Consider the following 13,370-nt stretch of genomic DNA (forward strand, 5'->3'; position numbering starts at 1 on the left):
CTCTAACTATTCCTTTTCTTCTAACAGTCTAACTCTATTTCTTCTTCTAACAGTCTAACTCTAACTATTTCTTCTTCTAACAGTCTAACTCTAACTATTCCGTTTCTTCTAACAGTCTAACACTAACTATTCCTTCTTCTAACAGTCTAACTCTAACTATTCCGTTTCTTCTAACAGTCTAACACTAACTATTCCTTCTTCTAACAGTCTAACTCTAACTATTCCTTTTCTTCTAACAGTCTAACTCTAACTATTCCTTTTCTTCTAACAGTCTAACTCTAACTATTCCGTTTCTTCTAACAGTCTAACACTAACTATTCCTTTTCTTCTAACAGTCTAACTCTAACTATACCTTCTTCTAACAGTCTAACACTAACTATTCCTTCTTCTAACAGTCTAACTCTAACTATTCCTTTTCTTCTAACAGTCTAACTCTAACTATTCCTTTTCTTCTAACAGTCTAACTCTAACTATTCCGTTTCTTCTAACAGTCTAACACTAACTATTCCTTCTTCTAACAGTCTAACTCTAACTATTCCTTTTCTTCTAACAGTCTAACTCTAACTATTCCTTCTTCTAACAGTCTAACTCTATTTCTTCTTCTAACAGTCTAACTCTATTTCTTCTTCTAACAGTCTAACTCTAACTATTTCTTCTTCTAACAGTCTAACTCTAACTATTTCTTCTTCTAACAGTCTAACTCTAACTATTCCTTTTCTTCTAACAGTCTAACTCTATTTCTTCTTCTAACAGTCTAACTCTAACTATTTCTTCTTCTAACAGTCTAACTCTAACTATTTCTTCTTCTAACAGTCTAACTCTAACTATTCCGTTTCTTCTAACAGTCTAACTCTAACTATTCCTTTTCTTCTAACAGTCTAACTCTAACTATTCCGTTTCTTCTAACAGTCTAACTCTAACTATTCCTTCTTCTAACAGTCTAACTCTAACTATTCCTTTTCTTCTAACAGTCTAACACTAACTATTCCTTCTTCTAACAGTCTAACTCTAACTATTCCTTTTCTTCTAACAGTCTAACACTAACTATTCCTTCTTCTAACAGTCTAACTCTAACTATTCCTTTTCTTCTAACAGTCTAACTCTAACTATTTCTTCTTCTAACAGTCTAACACTATTCCTTCTTCTAACAGTCTAACTCTAACTATTCCTTCTTCTAACAGTCTAACTCTAACTATTCCTTTTCTTCTACCAGTCTAACTCTAACTATTTCTTCTTCTAACAGTCTAACACTAACTATTCCTTTTCTTCTAACAGTCTAACTCTAACTATTCATTCTTCTAACAGTCTAACTATATAATTTACCTTCACCTCTTCCTTCTTCTACCTACATCATTTACTTTCACCTTTTCCTTCTACCTTCACCTCTTCCTTCTATCATTTACCTTCCCCTACTTCCTCTCCTACTACCTATCATTCACCCTCACCTATTCCTCCTACCTATATCATTTACCTTCGGCTCTTCATTCTATATGTTCGTACACGATTGGATATTTGGTCGAGAGAGAAAACATAAGACTGGAGATATTCTAATGACAATACGAAGAGAAGGATTTAGCTAGGATTTATACTTGGTCAAAGGCTGGAGATAGTCTTAGGGCAAATGACAAGAAGAAATGAACTTGGCTAGGTTTTATATTTAAGAGGGAAAACATAAAAAAGGTTGGAGATAGTCTAAGGGCAAACGACATGAAGAAATGAACTTGGCTAGGTTTTATATTTGAGAGAGAAAACATAAAAAAGGTTGGAGATAGTCTAAGGGCAAAGGACAAGAAGAAATGGACTTGGCAAGGTTTTATATTTAAGAGAAAAAACATAGAAAGGCTGGAGATAGTCTAAGGGCAAACGACAAGAAGAAATGAACTTGGCTAGTTTTAATATTTGGTCAAGAAAGAAAACATACAAAGGCTGGAGATGATCTAAGTAAGGGCAAACGACAAGAAGAAATGGACTTGGCTCGGTTTTATATTTAAGAGAGAAAACACAAAAAAGGTCGGAGAAATTTTAATGACACTCCACAAGAAGAGATGGATTCAACCAGGTCATATCATGCGCAGAATGGATAACTAACCAACAGCTGGACAACCGAGGAAATAGAGGCAATCTAGAAATCGTATGAGTCGTGTCTTGGCAGGTAATATCATAAGCAGAATTGATAACTATTAGACAGACAACAAAAGTAATAGTGACAAACCAGAAATTGTAGAAGTCAGGTGGAGAGGTGAAGGTAGAGCACATGTGATGGGGTACAATAACATCAGGTTGAGAAATGGAGGACGTGGTGATGATGATGATGAAGGAGGAGGAGGAGGAGGAGGAGGAACACAAAGAAAAAACAAACAACAGCAGATCTGATGGTCCTTACGAGGCTGTTTGCGACAAGCTACACTAACTATCTAATCAAAGGTGGAAGATGAAGGACAGCAAAAAGAGGAGGAGGAAGAGGAGGAGGTGGAGGAGGACGACGAGGAGGGGGACGAAGAGGAGGAGGACGAGGAGAAGGAAAAGATGGAGGAGAACGCAAGGGACAAGGACGATGGGTCTCTAAATCAATCCCGGATACGATCGAATCCCTTTGTAAGAAATCTTCATGCGAATAACACTGGAAAAAGATACGATTCTGATACATGTTGAAAAGCAGGAACGTCTTTCGTCAATGCAGAACCCCAATCAGCTGTTACCAATTATAATATTCACCTGCCAACGAACGAATCCCTCAAATAAACGACCCTTGTGAGAATGATTTTATCCCACTGGAAAAGACGAAATTCTGGTCTGGCGTGTATTGAAAAGGGAAGGAAACGCGTCCGATCAAAATGCAGACTAATCCCATTCTCTTATTTCACTGGCCAACTTAATACAAATTAATTTTCACGTGAATCATAATTAATAAGAATCGTATTATTGCAAACCAGGAAAATTATTATTATTATTATTATTATTATTATTATTATTATTATTATTATTATTATTATTATTCGTAGCAACAATATCTCACTGAAGGTTGGGACGATATTGAATAGAGGAGAGAGAGAGAGTATCGATCAGTTTGTCGTCAGCCTCCCCTCGCTGCATGATCGCTTGGACTGATAGGCGTTACGCAACTCTCTTATCTCGCTCTTAACATTCAGGCCGCTCTCGCACACACACACACACACACACACACACACACACACACACACAAGGAGACACAGCACTCTCATTAAACCCAGGAAAGCAGGATCAATAACCCACACAATAAAAAGAAGAGGTTTATAAGTGTACTAGCCTAATACAGCGTTCATATTTACAGGTTATATTAATATTATGAAAGGGTCGAGATGGCTGCCTACTTAAGAGAGACCTACGATAGTCTATACAATACCTCTATGTTTATCATTAATCTTTTTCTCGTTATTATTACTATTATTATTATTATTACTTTTTCTTTATTATTTCGTCGCCTATTCGTTCATTAGATTCGTAGGTGTTGTTTTTGTAAATGTGAAACTGGCGACTCTGTTTTGGTGTGTGTGTGTGTGTGTGTGTGTGTGTGTGTGTGTGTGTGTGTGTGGTTTTTCATTGCTCACCCTCCTTCGTAGAAAAAAAACCAATAACGTAAGAATAAATAAATTAATAAACAAATAAATAAATAAATACGTAGATAAATTAATAAATAAATAAAAAGAAACAGATATGTGTTATTTTTTTCTACTCCGTTTTCTTCATCGCAAAGAAAAGAAAAAAACAAAGAAAGAAAGAAAGAAAGAAAGAAAGAAAGAAAGAAAGAAAGAACAAGAAAGAAAAGGAAGGAAAAGTAACCGATGAGCATATGCACCTGGCCCAACACACTCAACGAGGCACAGGTGTTCGTCACGTTAAGGTCACCCCACTTCGCACCTGTCCCACTACACCTGTGCCCTTGAAATCTACACTTGTGCCAGTAATAAAAGTTCCGAAATGTTCAAGAATTCACGCTTGTTTTGATTTCTACCACATTCTTTTCTTTGGTTTCTCGGGAGGTTTAATGATTAGTGGAAGACATGAGAAATGCAGAATGCTGAAATGTACGGGGCATGTGAGATGGGAAGATAGAGTACCAAACGAGGAGGTGACGAAATGTGGTGTGGAGGACGTGTTGAGTGTGCTGAGGAGGTGGAGACTGAGATGGTATGGGCACGTCAAGAGGAAAGGGGGGGGCCGTGTAATCAGAGAAGCTGCGGAGGTAGAGATAGAAGGGAGGAGACCAGCTGGAGGACCGAAGAAGAGCTGGAGACGATGTGTGGAGTAAGACGAGAGGGATGAACACCAGGGAGGAGAGAGTAGCCGATCGTCATAGCACGGTCAACCCGATGAGGGAATATATGGATGTTAAACGAAAAGAATAAAAGAGAAGAAGAAAAAGAAATACGGCGAAAGAAGAGCAGTTGGTTAAGTAGGAAAGAGATATCAACGCACATACTGGATGGTGTCTGACAAAACAGTTGAGCTAAATAACGATACTCAGATGTTTGTGTTCACGGCCATCCACTTTTATCTTCGCTAGCCACAAGGTGTTGATAAATAAATGCGGGTGTGAGCTGTCTGGTAACTGTGACGAAACTGTTTATATAATGCAATGTTCGTACATATCCATCCTCTTTAAGCTTTGTTACGGGATATTGGAAGTTTAAGGTCAGTGGTAATAGACTGATAGTAAACAGACGGTACCAAGTTGACTATGAGGTGAGTCTGGGAGTGTTTGGACCAAGTAAACTAAAGGAACCAATGAAACTAAACATTAACTAGACACGTCGCGATATTGAAATAGTCAGTGAGATAGAAAAAGAAGTCTGGTAATAAGTTGATATTGAAAAGGTGCAAATTAAGATGAAAAAATATAGGAAACAATGCAATAAACGCTCAACTAGACACGTCGAGATGTTAAAGGAAGAAAAGAATGAATAAAATAGAAAAGGAGATCTCTAGTACGAAGTTTAGGCCTATATTGAAAAGGTAATATTAGGTTGACATTGAGACCTAAAAACTGTACAAGCCACTGAACTAGCCACACAAATAGACAGGGATATTAGGTTGACATTAAGACCCAAAAACTATACAAGCCACTGAACTAGCCATATAAATAGACATGTTGCAATATTGAAGAATGAAAAGAATAGATGTAGAGCAGAAAAAGAAGTATATAGTAATAATATTGAAAAGGAGGTATTAAGTTGACTTGAAGAACTAAAACCTATACCAGGCAATGAACAAGACACTAAACTGGACACGTTGCGCTATGAAATACAAATAGAACAGCAAACAGAACAGAAGAGAAAAGATATAATAGAAGAAAAATAGCCTCTAGTAATAAATTAACCCACTGAAAAGAAAGTATAAGACTGACTTCGAGACGTAAATACTACACAAACAAATAAACTAGACGCTTAGCCAGACATGTTGAAATATTGAATAGTAACAAAATAAAAATGAAACAGATTAGAATGGAAACAAAAACGGAATAAAAATCAAGTAGTGGTAAATTAACGTACTGAAAAAGGGATATTATTAGCTTGACTTTACGATACTATGCAAGCCAGTGAAAATAAACCCTAACGAAGAATCTTGAAAACCATTATACACACACACACACACACACACACACACACACACACACACGCACACACGAGGTACTGTCCGGTGTTCCTCGATTGATTTCTCTAATGCTAAGACAGTTGGGCTTCCAGGGGTAAACAGTGCATTTATTTTGGCGATAGTTTTAAGGCTTCCGTTGGTGTGTGGAGTCTGCTGAGGGGAGCGGGACTGAAGGGGAAGGGTGGAGTGAATGGGTCTGTCATAAAAGATGAATGAAGAATGAATGATAAGAAAAAGGAGGAGGAGGAGGAGGAGGAGGAGGAGGAGGAGGAGGAGGAGAAGAAGATGAAGAAGATGAAGAAGAAGAACAAGAACAAGAACAAGAAGAAAAAGAAGAAGAAGAAGGAGAAGAAGAAGAAGAGAAATAGTAATAGTAGTAGTAATAGTAGTAGCAGTAGTAATAGTAGTAGTAATAATAATAATAATAATAATAATAATAATAATAATAATAATAATAATAATAATAATAATAATAATAATAATAATAATAATAATGCGAGTTTCTGGTGCTAATTTAGACACACACACACACACACACACACACACACACACACACACACACACACACACACACACACACACACACACACAGCATCCTCGTTACTCTCACCTACCCATAGTTATCAATCGTGTATCTAGCATCTCCCTACATGGATACACATTGGACTAAACGACAGCTATAAAAGAACACACTCTCCTCAAGTAAACTACTGGAACCTATACGGAGCAACAAAAAAGTAGGTTATACACGGAAAGTTACAAATCAAGTGAGCGTCTATTTGTGTTTGTTTCCGTGTCGCCAGCAGGTAACAAGAGAAAGAATGATGAAAGTAAGAGTGGTAGGAGGTTGGGGAAAGGAGGTCTGGTTGGCGGGGATGTGAGGGACAGGAGAGGACAGAAGAGGTGAGTAAAGGGACGTGAAGGGACAGGGAGAAGAGTGACAGGCTTTGTGGAGAAGAGGTGGAGTGACAGGGATGAGCGAGAGAGAGAGAGAGAGAGAGAGAGAGAGAGAGAGAGAACGGTATGCAGTGACAGGCTTTATACAGACAAACAGATGAGAGACAGTGTTATGCAAAGGAAAAAAATAAGAGTAGAGAAAGATAACTGAAATAAAAAACGAAATCCATGAGAAGTGACCAACCACATGATGACATTACGAAGACACTACCCTCCTACACCTCCTCCTCCTCCTCATCATCATCATCATCATCATCATCATCATCATCATCATCATCTGCATTACTAACTCGTCCACTACAAGACAAAACCTTTCCTAATGTTCTCCACCTCTATCTCTGTATCTCTCTGTGTATCTGATGTTCGTGTATTCCATCCTTCCCAGGCAAAGGTTCTAATGTCACCTCTCAACACGATTCTCTCGGTCTGCTCTTACACCTACAAAGCCTATAGTCCGCTTCAGCTAGTGTGACAAACGACGCTGCCATTCTGCTACTTCGCATCTCCTATTCTCAATCCCTGTTTTCACGCTAATGAATCTCCTGTAGGAAGGTGTGAAGGGTGCTCAAGATTTCTATGTTGCCGTTATACCATCGTACTAAAACTGGATAAAGGTGTTGACTTCCCTTACATTGGACGACAAAGGGACTCCGAGGCAGGAAAATGTCAAAATGTGTTACTAGAGAGAATGTAAAAGGGACGAAGAGGGTTGGAAGGGGGTGTGGAAGGAATTGGCAGAATTAGAGAGGGTATGGAAGGCACTGGCAGGGTGTTCATGGAGGTGTATATGTGGCTACCTAGGGTTTGAAGGGATGGGGAATGGTCTGACCGAGTTAGAGGTGGTGTGGAAGTGACTGACAGGTTTTAAGGGGATGCGGAAAGGGGTGGCAGAGTTTGACATTGTATGGGAGGCACTTGCAGACTTTGAGAGGATTCAGACGCGGCTTTTATAGTTTGAAGGGATATGAAGGAGCAGCAGGGCAGTAAGAAGACTATAAGAAAAGATAACAAGCTCCGACAGGGATGATATAAAGCACAAAAGAGCAACAAGGAGTATAGAGAAGGAACTGACAATGCATGCCCGGCTCTTAAGAGTTTGAAGGGAGATAGAAGAGCAGCAGGGCAGTGAAAAGACTATAAGAAAAGGTAGCAAGTTCTGATGGGGATGATATAAGGGACAAAGGAGCAATAAGGAGTATAGAGAAGGAACTGACACACTTATAGGGACAGTTACGAAGAGATGACGCAAGTTTTGAAGGCGGTGACACGGTTCTGGGTTCTGGGGTAATGTACCATCAGCCAACAGGTCACTTAGAAGAGGCTACAGGGCTCTAATAGGAACATAAAAGGGGGAAAGGGAGGAATACTGGAAGTCGAGGAGGCTTTTAAAAGGATGGATGTAAGGAAGCAGGTCCCGGATACTTGCTGAATGTTATGTCTTGATGGTAGAGGGTTGGAGGCTACTGGTAGGCGTCAACACAACGACATGACTGCCACGTGTGCTTTTGCCTCGGATCCTTCATTTGTTTGCCTAGCATTGCAGAATAACGCTTAGCCATTCATCAAAGTTTATAATATCCTTTGGCTAACAGTGCGTCATCGTGTAGCAGTAGTAATAGTAGTAGTAGCAGTAATAGTAGTAGTAGTAGCAGGAAGAGGAGGAGGAGGAAGAAGAAGAAGTAGGAGAACAAGAAGAAGAACAAGAAGAACAAGAACAAGAACAAGAACAAGAACAAGAAGAACAAGAAAAGAACATGAAAAGAAAAACAAGAACAAGAACAAGAACAAGAACAAAAGGAGGAGGAGGAGGAGGAGGAGGAGGAGAAAGAGGAAGAAGAGGAAGAGAAGGGGAGTAGTAGTAGTAGTAGTAGTAGTAGTAGTAGTAGTAGTAGTAGTAGTAGTAGTAGTAGTAGTAGTAGTAGTAGTACAAGAGACCGGGGAGAAGGATGAACAAAAACTCTAAATAAAACGCCTGTAATTTGCTGCTCCCATAAAATGAAATAAAGTGTGGCTTCAAACTAATCTTTGTTCCATATATGACTTGATCCGCGTCACTCTCGTCCATGAAGGTTGTTTGATTATAGTGCATTCAAGCGAAGTGTTCCTCTGACGCCTTGGCAGTGCTCGTCAAGCCTCTCCTATTGGCTGCATTCCTCTCTGGCTCTAATGGAGGTCGTCTGTCAGTCACACATGCTCTCGTGTTATATGTTTCTATATTGTTTGACTTAGATCACCTCTTATACCAGATGGACTGTTCTGGTTGACATTTAGTTAAAAAAAGTCTCAGTAAATCTCTTAGTCACATTTAGCACCAGCAGACTGATCAGCAGAAGGTTACTTAGCAAGATCTTCACCATATTGCTGTAGCTTTTTAATGCTTACAAGACATACAGTTTGTTACGGGCGGAGAGTTACCGAAGTAGTAACGCGGTAAACTCAACGGATAGGGCAAGCCACGTTTACTTTACACTCAATGACAGCCAGGGCACAACCCATAACCTGTGCTCATACACCTAGTTTTACGGATTTCTCTACAAACATATGTGAGATACAATCCCTGCTGAGTCTAATGAGGCTACCCATGACTATCTATTTTGTTTAAGAGGTAAGCTGAGGCAAATAATATAAACATGTAGCACGAGAGCATGTGTGTGATTGACAGACAACCTCCTGAGAGCCAGACAGGAATCCAACCAATGAGAGGAGGCCTGACAAACGCCGCAAGAACACCTTGTTTGAATAGGCTGTAGCATAACAGGCTGTAGCATAAATCACGACCGACAGCTTCTCATGCCTATCATAGGGGCTGACAGGTTAATTCAGGTCACAGAGGGCTGGGGAGGCGTGCTACAGGTGGTCTCCGCGGCGGCAGGGTGCGGGTGTTTGACCAGAAAAGGCGCTCGTGGCAGGGGGGAGGGCAGGGGGAGGGAGGCAGAGGGAGCAGCGAGTGGGCGGCTCAGAGGTGGAAGGATAGATGGGGAAGAGGCTGTGGAAGGGTGGTGGTGCTGAGTGTTGTCACGGTAATTATGTGGCTGTGGCAGTGTTAGGCCGGCCAAATGAAATGAGTAAATATGTAAATAAATAAATACATAAATAAATATATGCATATACTCCCATACTGTCTTCTCATTATACACACACAGACACACACAGCACTGTAAACTGTAGTAGTAATAGAAGTAGTAGTAGTAGTAGTAGTAGTAGTAGTAGTAATAGTAGAGGCCTAGTAATAGTATCAATAATGATGATGATGATGACGATAACAATAATAATAATAATAATAATAATAATAATAATAATAATAATAATAATAATAATAATAACAACAACAACAACAATAATAATAGCAATAAATACAACAACGGCGTTCCTTTTTTAGTATAATGTGTTGCGCGGCAGAGAAAAAAAAAATAATCAGATGCACGATGCAAGAGGGCCCTAAAGAAGACACACGGACATACAGACACACAGGCACACGGGTCAGGGGCCAGCGTGGTGAGGCCAGGCGAGTACTAACGGCTGGCAGGTGTCTGGTCAACTCTAGGGGAAGGCCAACCCTTCACGGCACGCCCACGTGGGATGTATGGGCACGGGGCGCCTGTGTGCACCCCGCCCCCCTCCACACACCACCACGCTGGCGGCCAGACACACACACATACATACACGGGACTCACCTGACCAGCTCGCTCTCCTGCTCCTCCTCAATCTTCTGGCGTCGCATCACCCCCTCGATGATGCTCCGCTCCTCCTCGGTGAGGTGCGAGAGATCCGGCATTATGTCTGGCCCTCCGTCGGCCGCCATGGTGGGCTTGCTCTAGTGTCCCTGGGGTTGTGCGCAGGGGAGCCACGCCCCGCGGGGGGCGGCCATGCCCGGGCGGGGGGAGCGGCGCCGCCTGCTGCCCCGACACCTCAGGTAGGGCACGTGGTGGCGGCGGGCACGCTCAAAGGGGAGGCAGCAGTGGCGAGGGCGAGGACGAGCAGGTGCGGGAGCAGGGCAGGTCGCCGGCACGGGGGCAGCAGGAGGCAGTGCCTACCTGCCTTCGGCGGGAGGGTGCCGTCCCGCGGGGCAGGCCGCTGGCCCGCTGGCCGCCACCTGGGCACGCCCCATGCCGCGCCCCCTGCCTGGCCCGCCCACCGCCGTCGCCCGGGGCCGCCCACCACCGCCCGGGGCCGCCCAACACCACCGCCCGCGGCCGTCCGCTTCACTCACCACCACCACCAGATCACCACCACCACCTGCACCGGGCCAGACTCGAAGGGCTGGAGGGAGCGGCCGAAGACAGACACACACTACAACCACCGCCGCTCCAGATCAATAGACACACACACACTCGGCCACCTTCACTAACTACACCTCCAGCTCGAGTCCTGGACGAAGGCTGCGTGCGTGAGGACGATGCTACACTAGTGGTCCTGCGGCAGGAGCTTGTCGCGAGGTGCAGGGCGGCCTGAGGCTCCAGCAGCAGGCATGACGGGCAGGGGCAGGTGTTCCGTAGGGCCGCCGCATTACTGGCTGGTCACTGCTGGGGGCTGCCGGGCCGCGGAGGGATACACGGACGCGACACTCACGCCCCGCACGGAGGGCTGCGCCGGCGTCAAGTAGTGCGCTCTCCTTCTCATAAATAATGGGATGCTATCACTCGCCCGATCAGCCAATGGGAGCCGCGCCTGCGGATGACGTCATTGGTGTGTGGTGTATTGATTTTTGAGTGGAAGCTCGTAGCGTGGCTGTGAATGAAAATCAGAGTCAGTCAGCAGCCACCCCGCAGCGGCCAGGGCGGTCCGGGGACTCGGACGAAACGTGCTTCAGTCTAGAGGCTCGTTATGTTAGACTTTCCTCCTCCTCCACCTCCATTCAGTCTAGAAGCTCTCCTTGTTCAGCCTTCATCTTCCTTCAGCTCCTTTCAGTCTAAAGGACCTTTCCGTTCGGTCTTCCTTCTTAAACTTCCTTCAGTCTAGATCGAGACTATGTTAAACCTTCTTTCTTCAGTCTAGAGTTTTTAATGTTAGACCTTCCCATTCTCCTTCAGCACACTTCAGTCTAGATGTCCTTTCTATTGGGCCTTTCTTAATCTTCCTTCAGTCTAGAGGCTCGCTAGGTCTGGCCTTCCCCTCCCTCCAGCTCCCTTCAGTCTCTTTATGTTAGGTCTTCCTCCTCGATCCTTAGCATCCCTTCAGTCATGGCTAGTTCAAAACGTGCATCATCATCTATAATTCAGCCTGATAATCGGCGGCACGTGGTGGATATAGCGTGTATGTAGCCTGCCTATAACAGACCTCGCGCGGAAAACTGCTCAGCGAGACAATCTTATCACACGTGGTTGCTTGATGGTTCCAATACGGCCGTCCCTTCTGGGGCCTTATGATAGGAAATAAATGATCGCTCACACACAAAAATAAATAAATAAATAAAATAAAAAATAACCGGCGTCCTGGACAAGTCAATAAATAAATAAACAAAATATAAATCAGTGGTTCCCAAACTTTTTTACATCATGCCCCCAATTGATTTCTAAAAAATCCTCACGCCCCCCATCCATTGTTTATATATATATATATATATATATATATATATATATATATATATATATATATATATATATATATATATATATATATATATATATATATATGTTTTGTTGGTAAGAGAACCGGGTAGGACACGTAGTAATGGGTTCAAACTGGATAAATTCAGATTCAACAGGGACATACGCAAAAATTGGTTTACTAACAGAGTGGTGGATGAGTGGAATAGGGTAAGCAGTCATGTGGTGAGTGCCAATACAATTGTCACCTTCAAAAATAGATTAGATAAATTCACGGACAGTGATATTAGGTGGGGTTAGATACATGGGAGCTTAGGTTCAAAGGCGCTGCCCTGTACAGGCCTACCGGCCTCTTGCAGACTCCTACGTTATGTTCTTATATATATATATATATATATATATATATATATATATATATATATATATATATATATATATATATATATATATATATATATATATATATATATATATATATATATATATATATATATATATATATATATATATATATATATATATATATATATATATATATATATATATTGAAACTCATGTGAAGATGATTCCAACAGTGTTACTCCTCCATGTGTGTGTGTGTGTGTGTGTGTGTGTGTGTGTGTGTGTGTGTGTGTGTGTGTGTGTGTGCAAAACTGGAATTTTTGGCAGAAGGAATCACACACACCCTGTATCCAGCTCATGCCCCCCCCCAGGGGGGCACACTCCCCAGTTTGGGAATCACTGATATAAATAAATAAATATAAACGGAGGACATGAATAAACATATGCCGATAAGTAGATGGATAAATATAATTATACAGAACGAAGACACGGATAAATAAAGATAAATTTTGATAGAGGTGAAAAATAAATAAATATAAATAAATAAACAATATATAGATGGAGGACAAACACAAGTAACAATAGATATGGATAAATAAGACATGAAAAAATAAAGAATAATAAATGGATAAAGGACATAAATATACGCAGACAAATGAAGAAATAGATAAATATAGATAGTAAAAGGACTATCTTTTTTTTCTTTTTTTTCAGCAATGGAAGCAGCTGAAGGGCATCAAATACAGAAGGGCATCCAATACAGAAGGAAAAAAAAATGACTTGTGAGCCTCACAACCTTTCCTCCTGAAACTGACCTCCCTTTTGACCACTCATCTATAGCTACACTCTTTTCCAGGGGCAGTGATTAGCAGGCTTTTTTCCGTTATTTTTTGC

General features: G+C 41.7%; 1 protein-coding gene across 9 annotated transcripts in view; it reads right to left on the bottom strand.

Annotated features, from left to right (window-relative positions):
• Positions 1-11,580, bottom strand: part of LOC126999677 (regulating synaptic membrane exocytosis protein 1-like) — a 119,829-nt gene extending 108,249 nt beyond the window's left edge. For 5 of the 9 annotated variants that reach the window (XM_050862414.1, XM_050862440.1, XM_050862432.1 and 2 more), the window contains exon 1: positions 10,263-11,578. In XM_050862414.1, coding sequence (XP_050718371.1) covers positions 10,263-10,390 — 128 coding nt within the window. In that variant the 5' untranslated portion in view covers positions 10,391-11,578. Of the gene's footprint in view, positions 1-10,262 lie in introns of all 9 variants that reach the window. The other 4 variants (XM_050862450.1, XM_050862405.1, XM_050862460.1 and 1 more) reach the window with 4 other exon arrangements.
• Between the last annotated feature and the right edge of the window lie 1,790 nt (positions 11,581-13,370).

This window comes from Eriocheir sinensis, chromosome 2 (assembly GCF_024679095.1).
Source record: "Eriocheir sinensis breed Jianghai 21 chromosome 2, ASM2467909v1, whole genome shotgun sequence".
NCBI lineage: Eukaryota > Metazoa > Arthropoda > Malacostraca > Decapoda > Varunidae > Eriocheir > Eriocheir sinensis.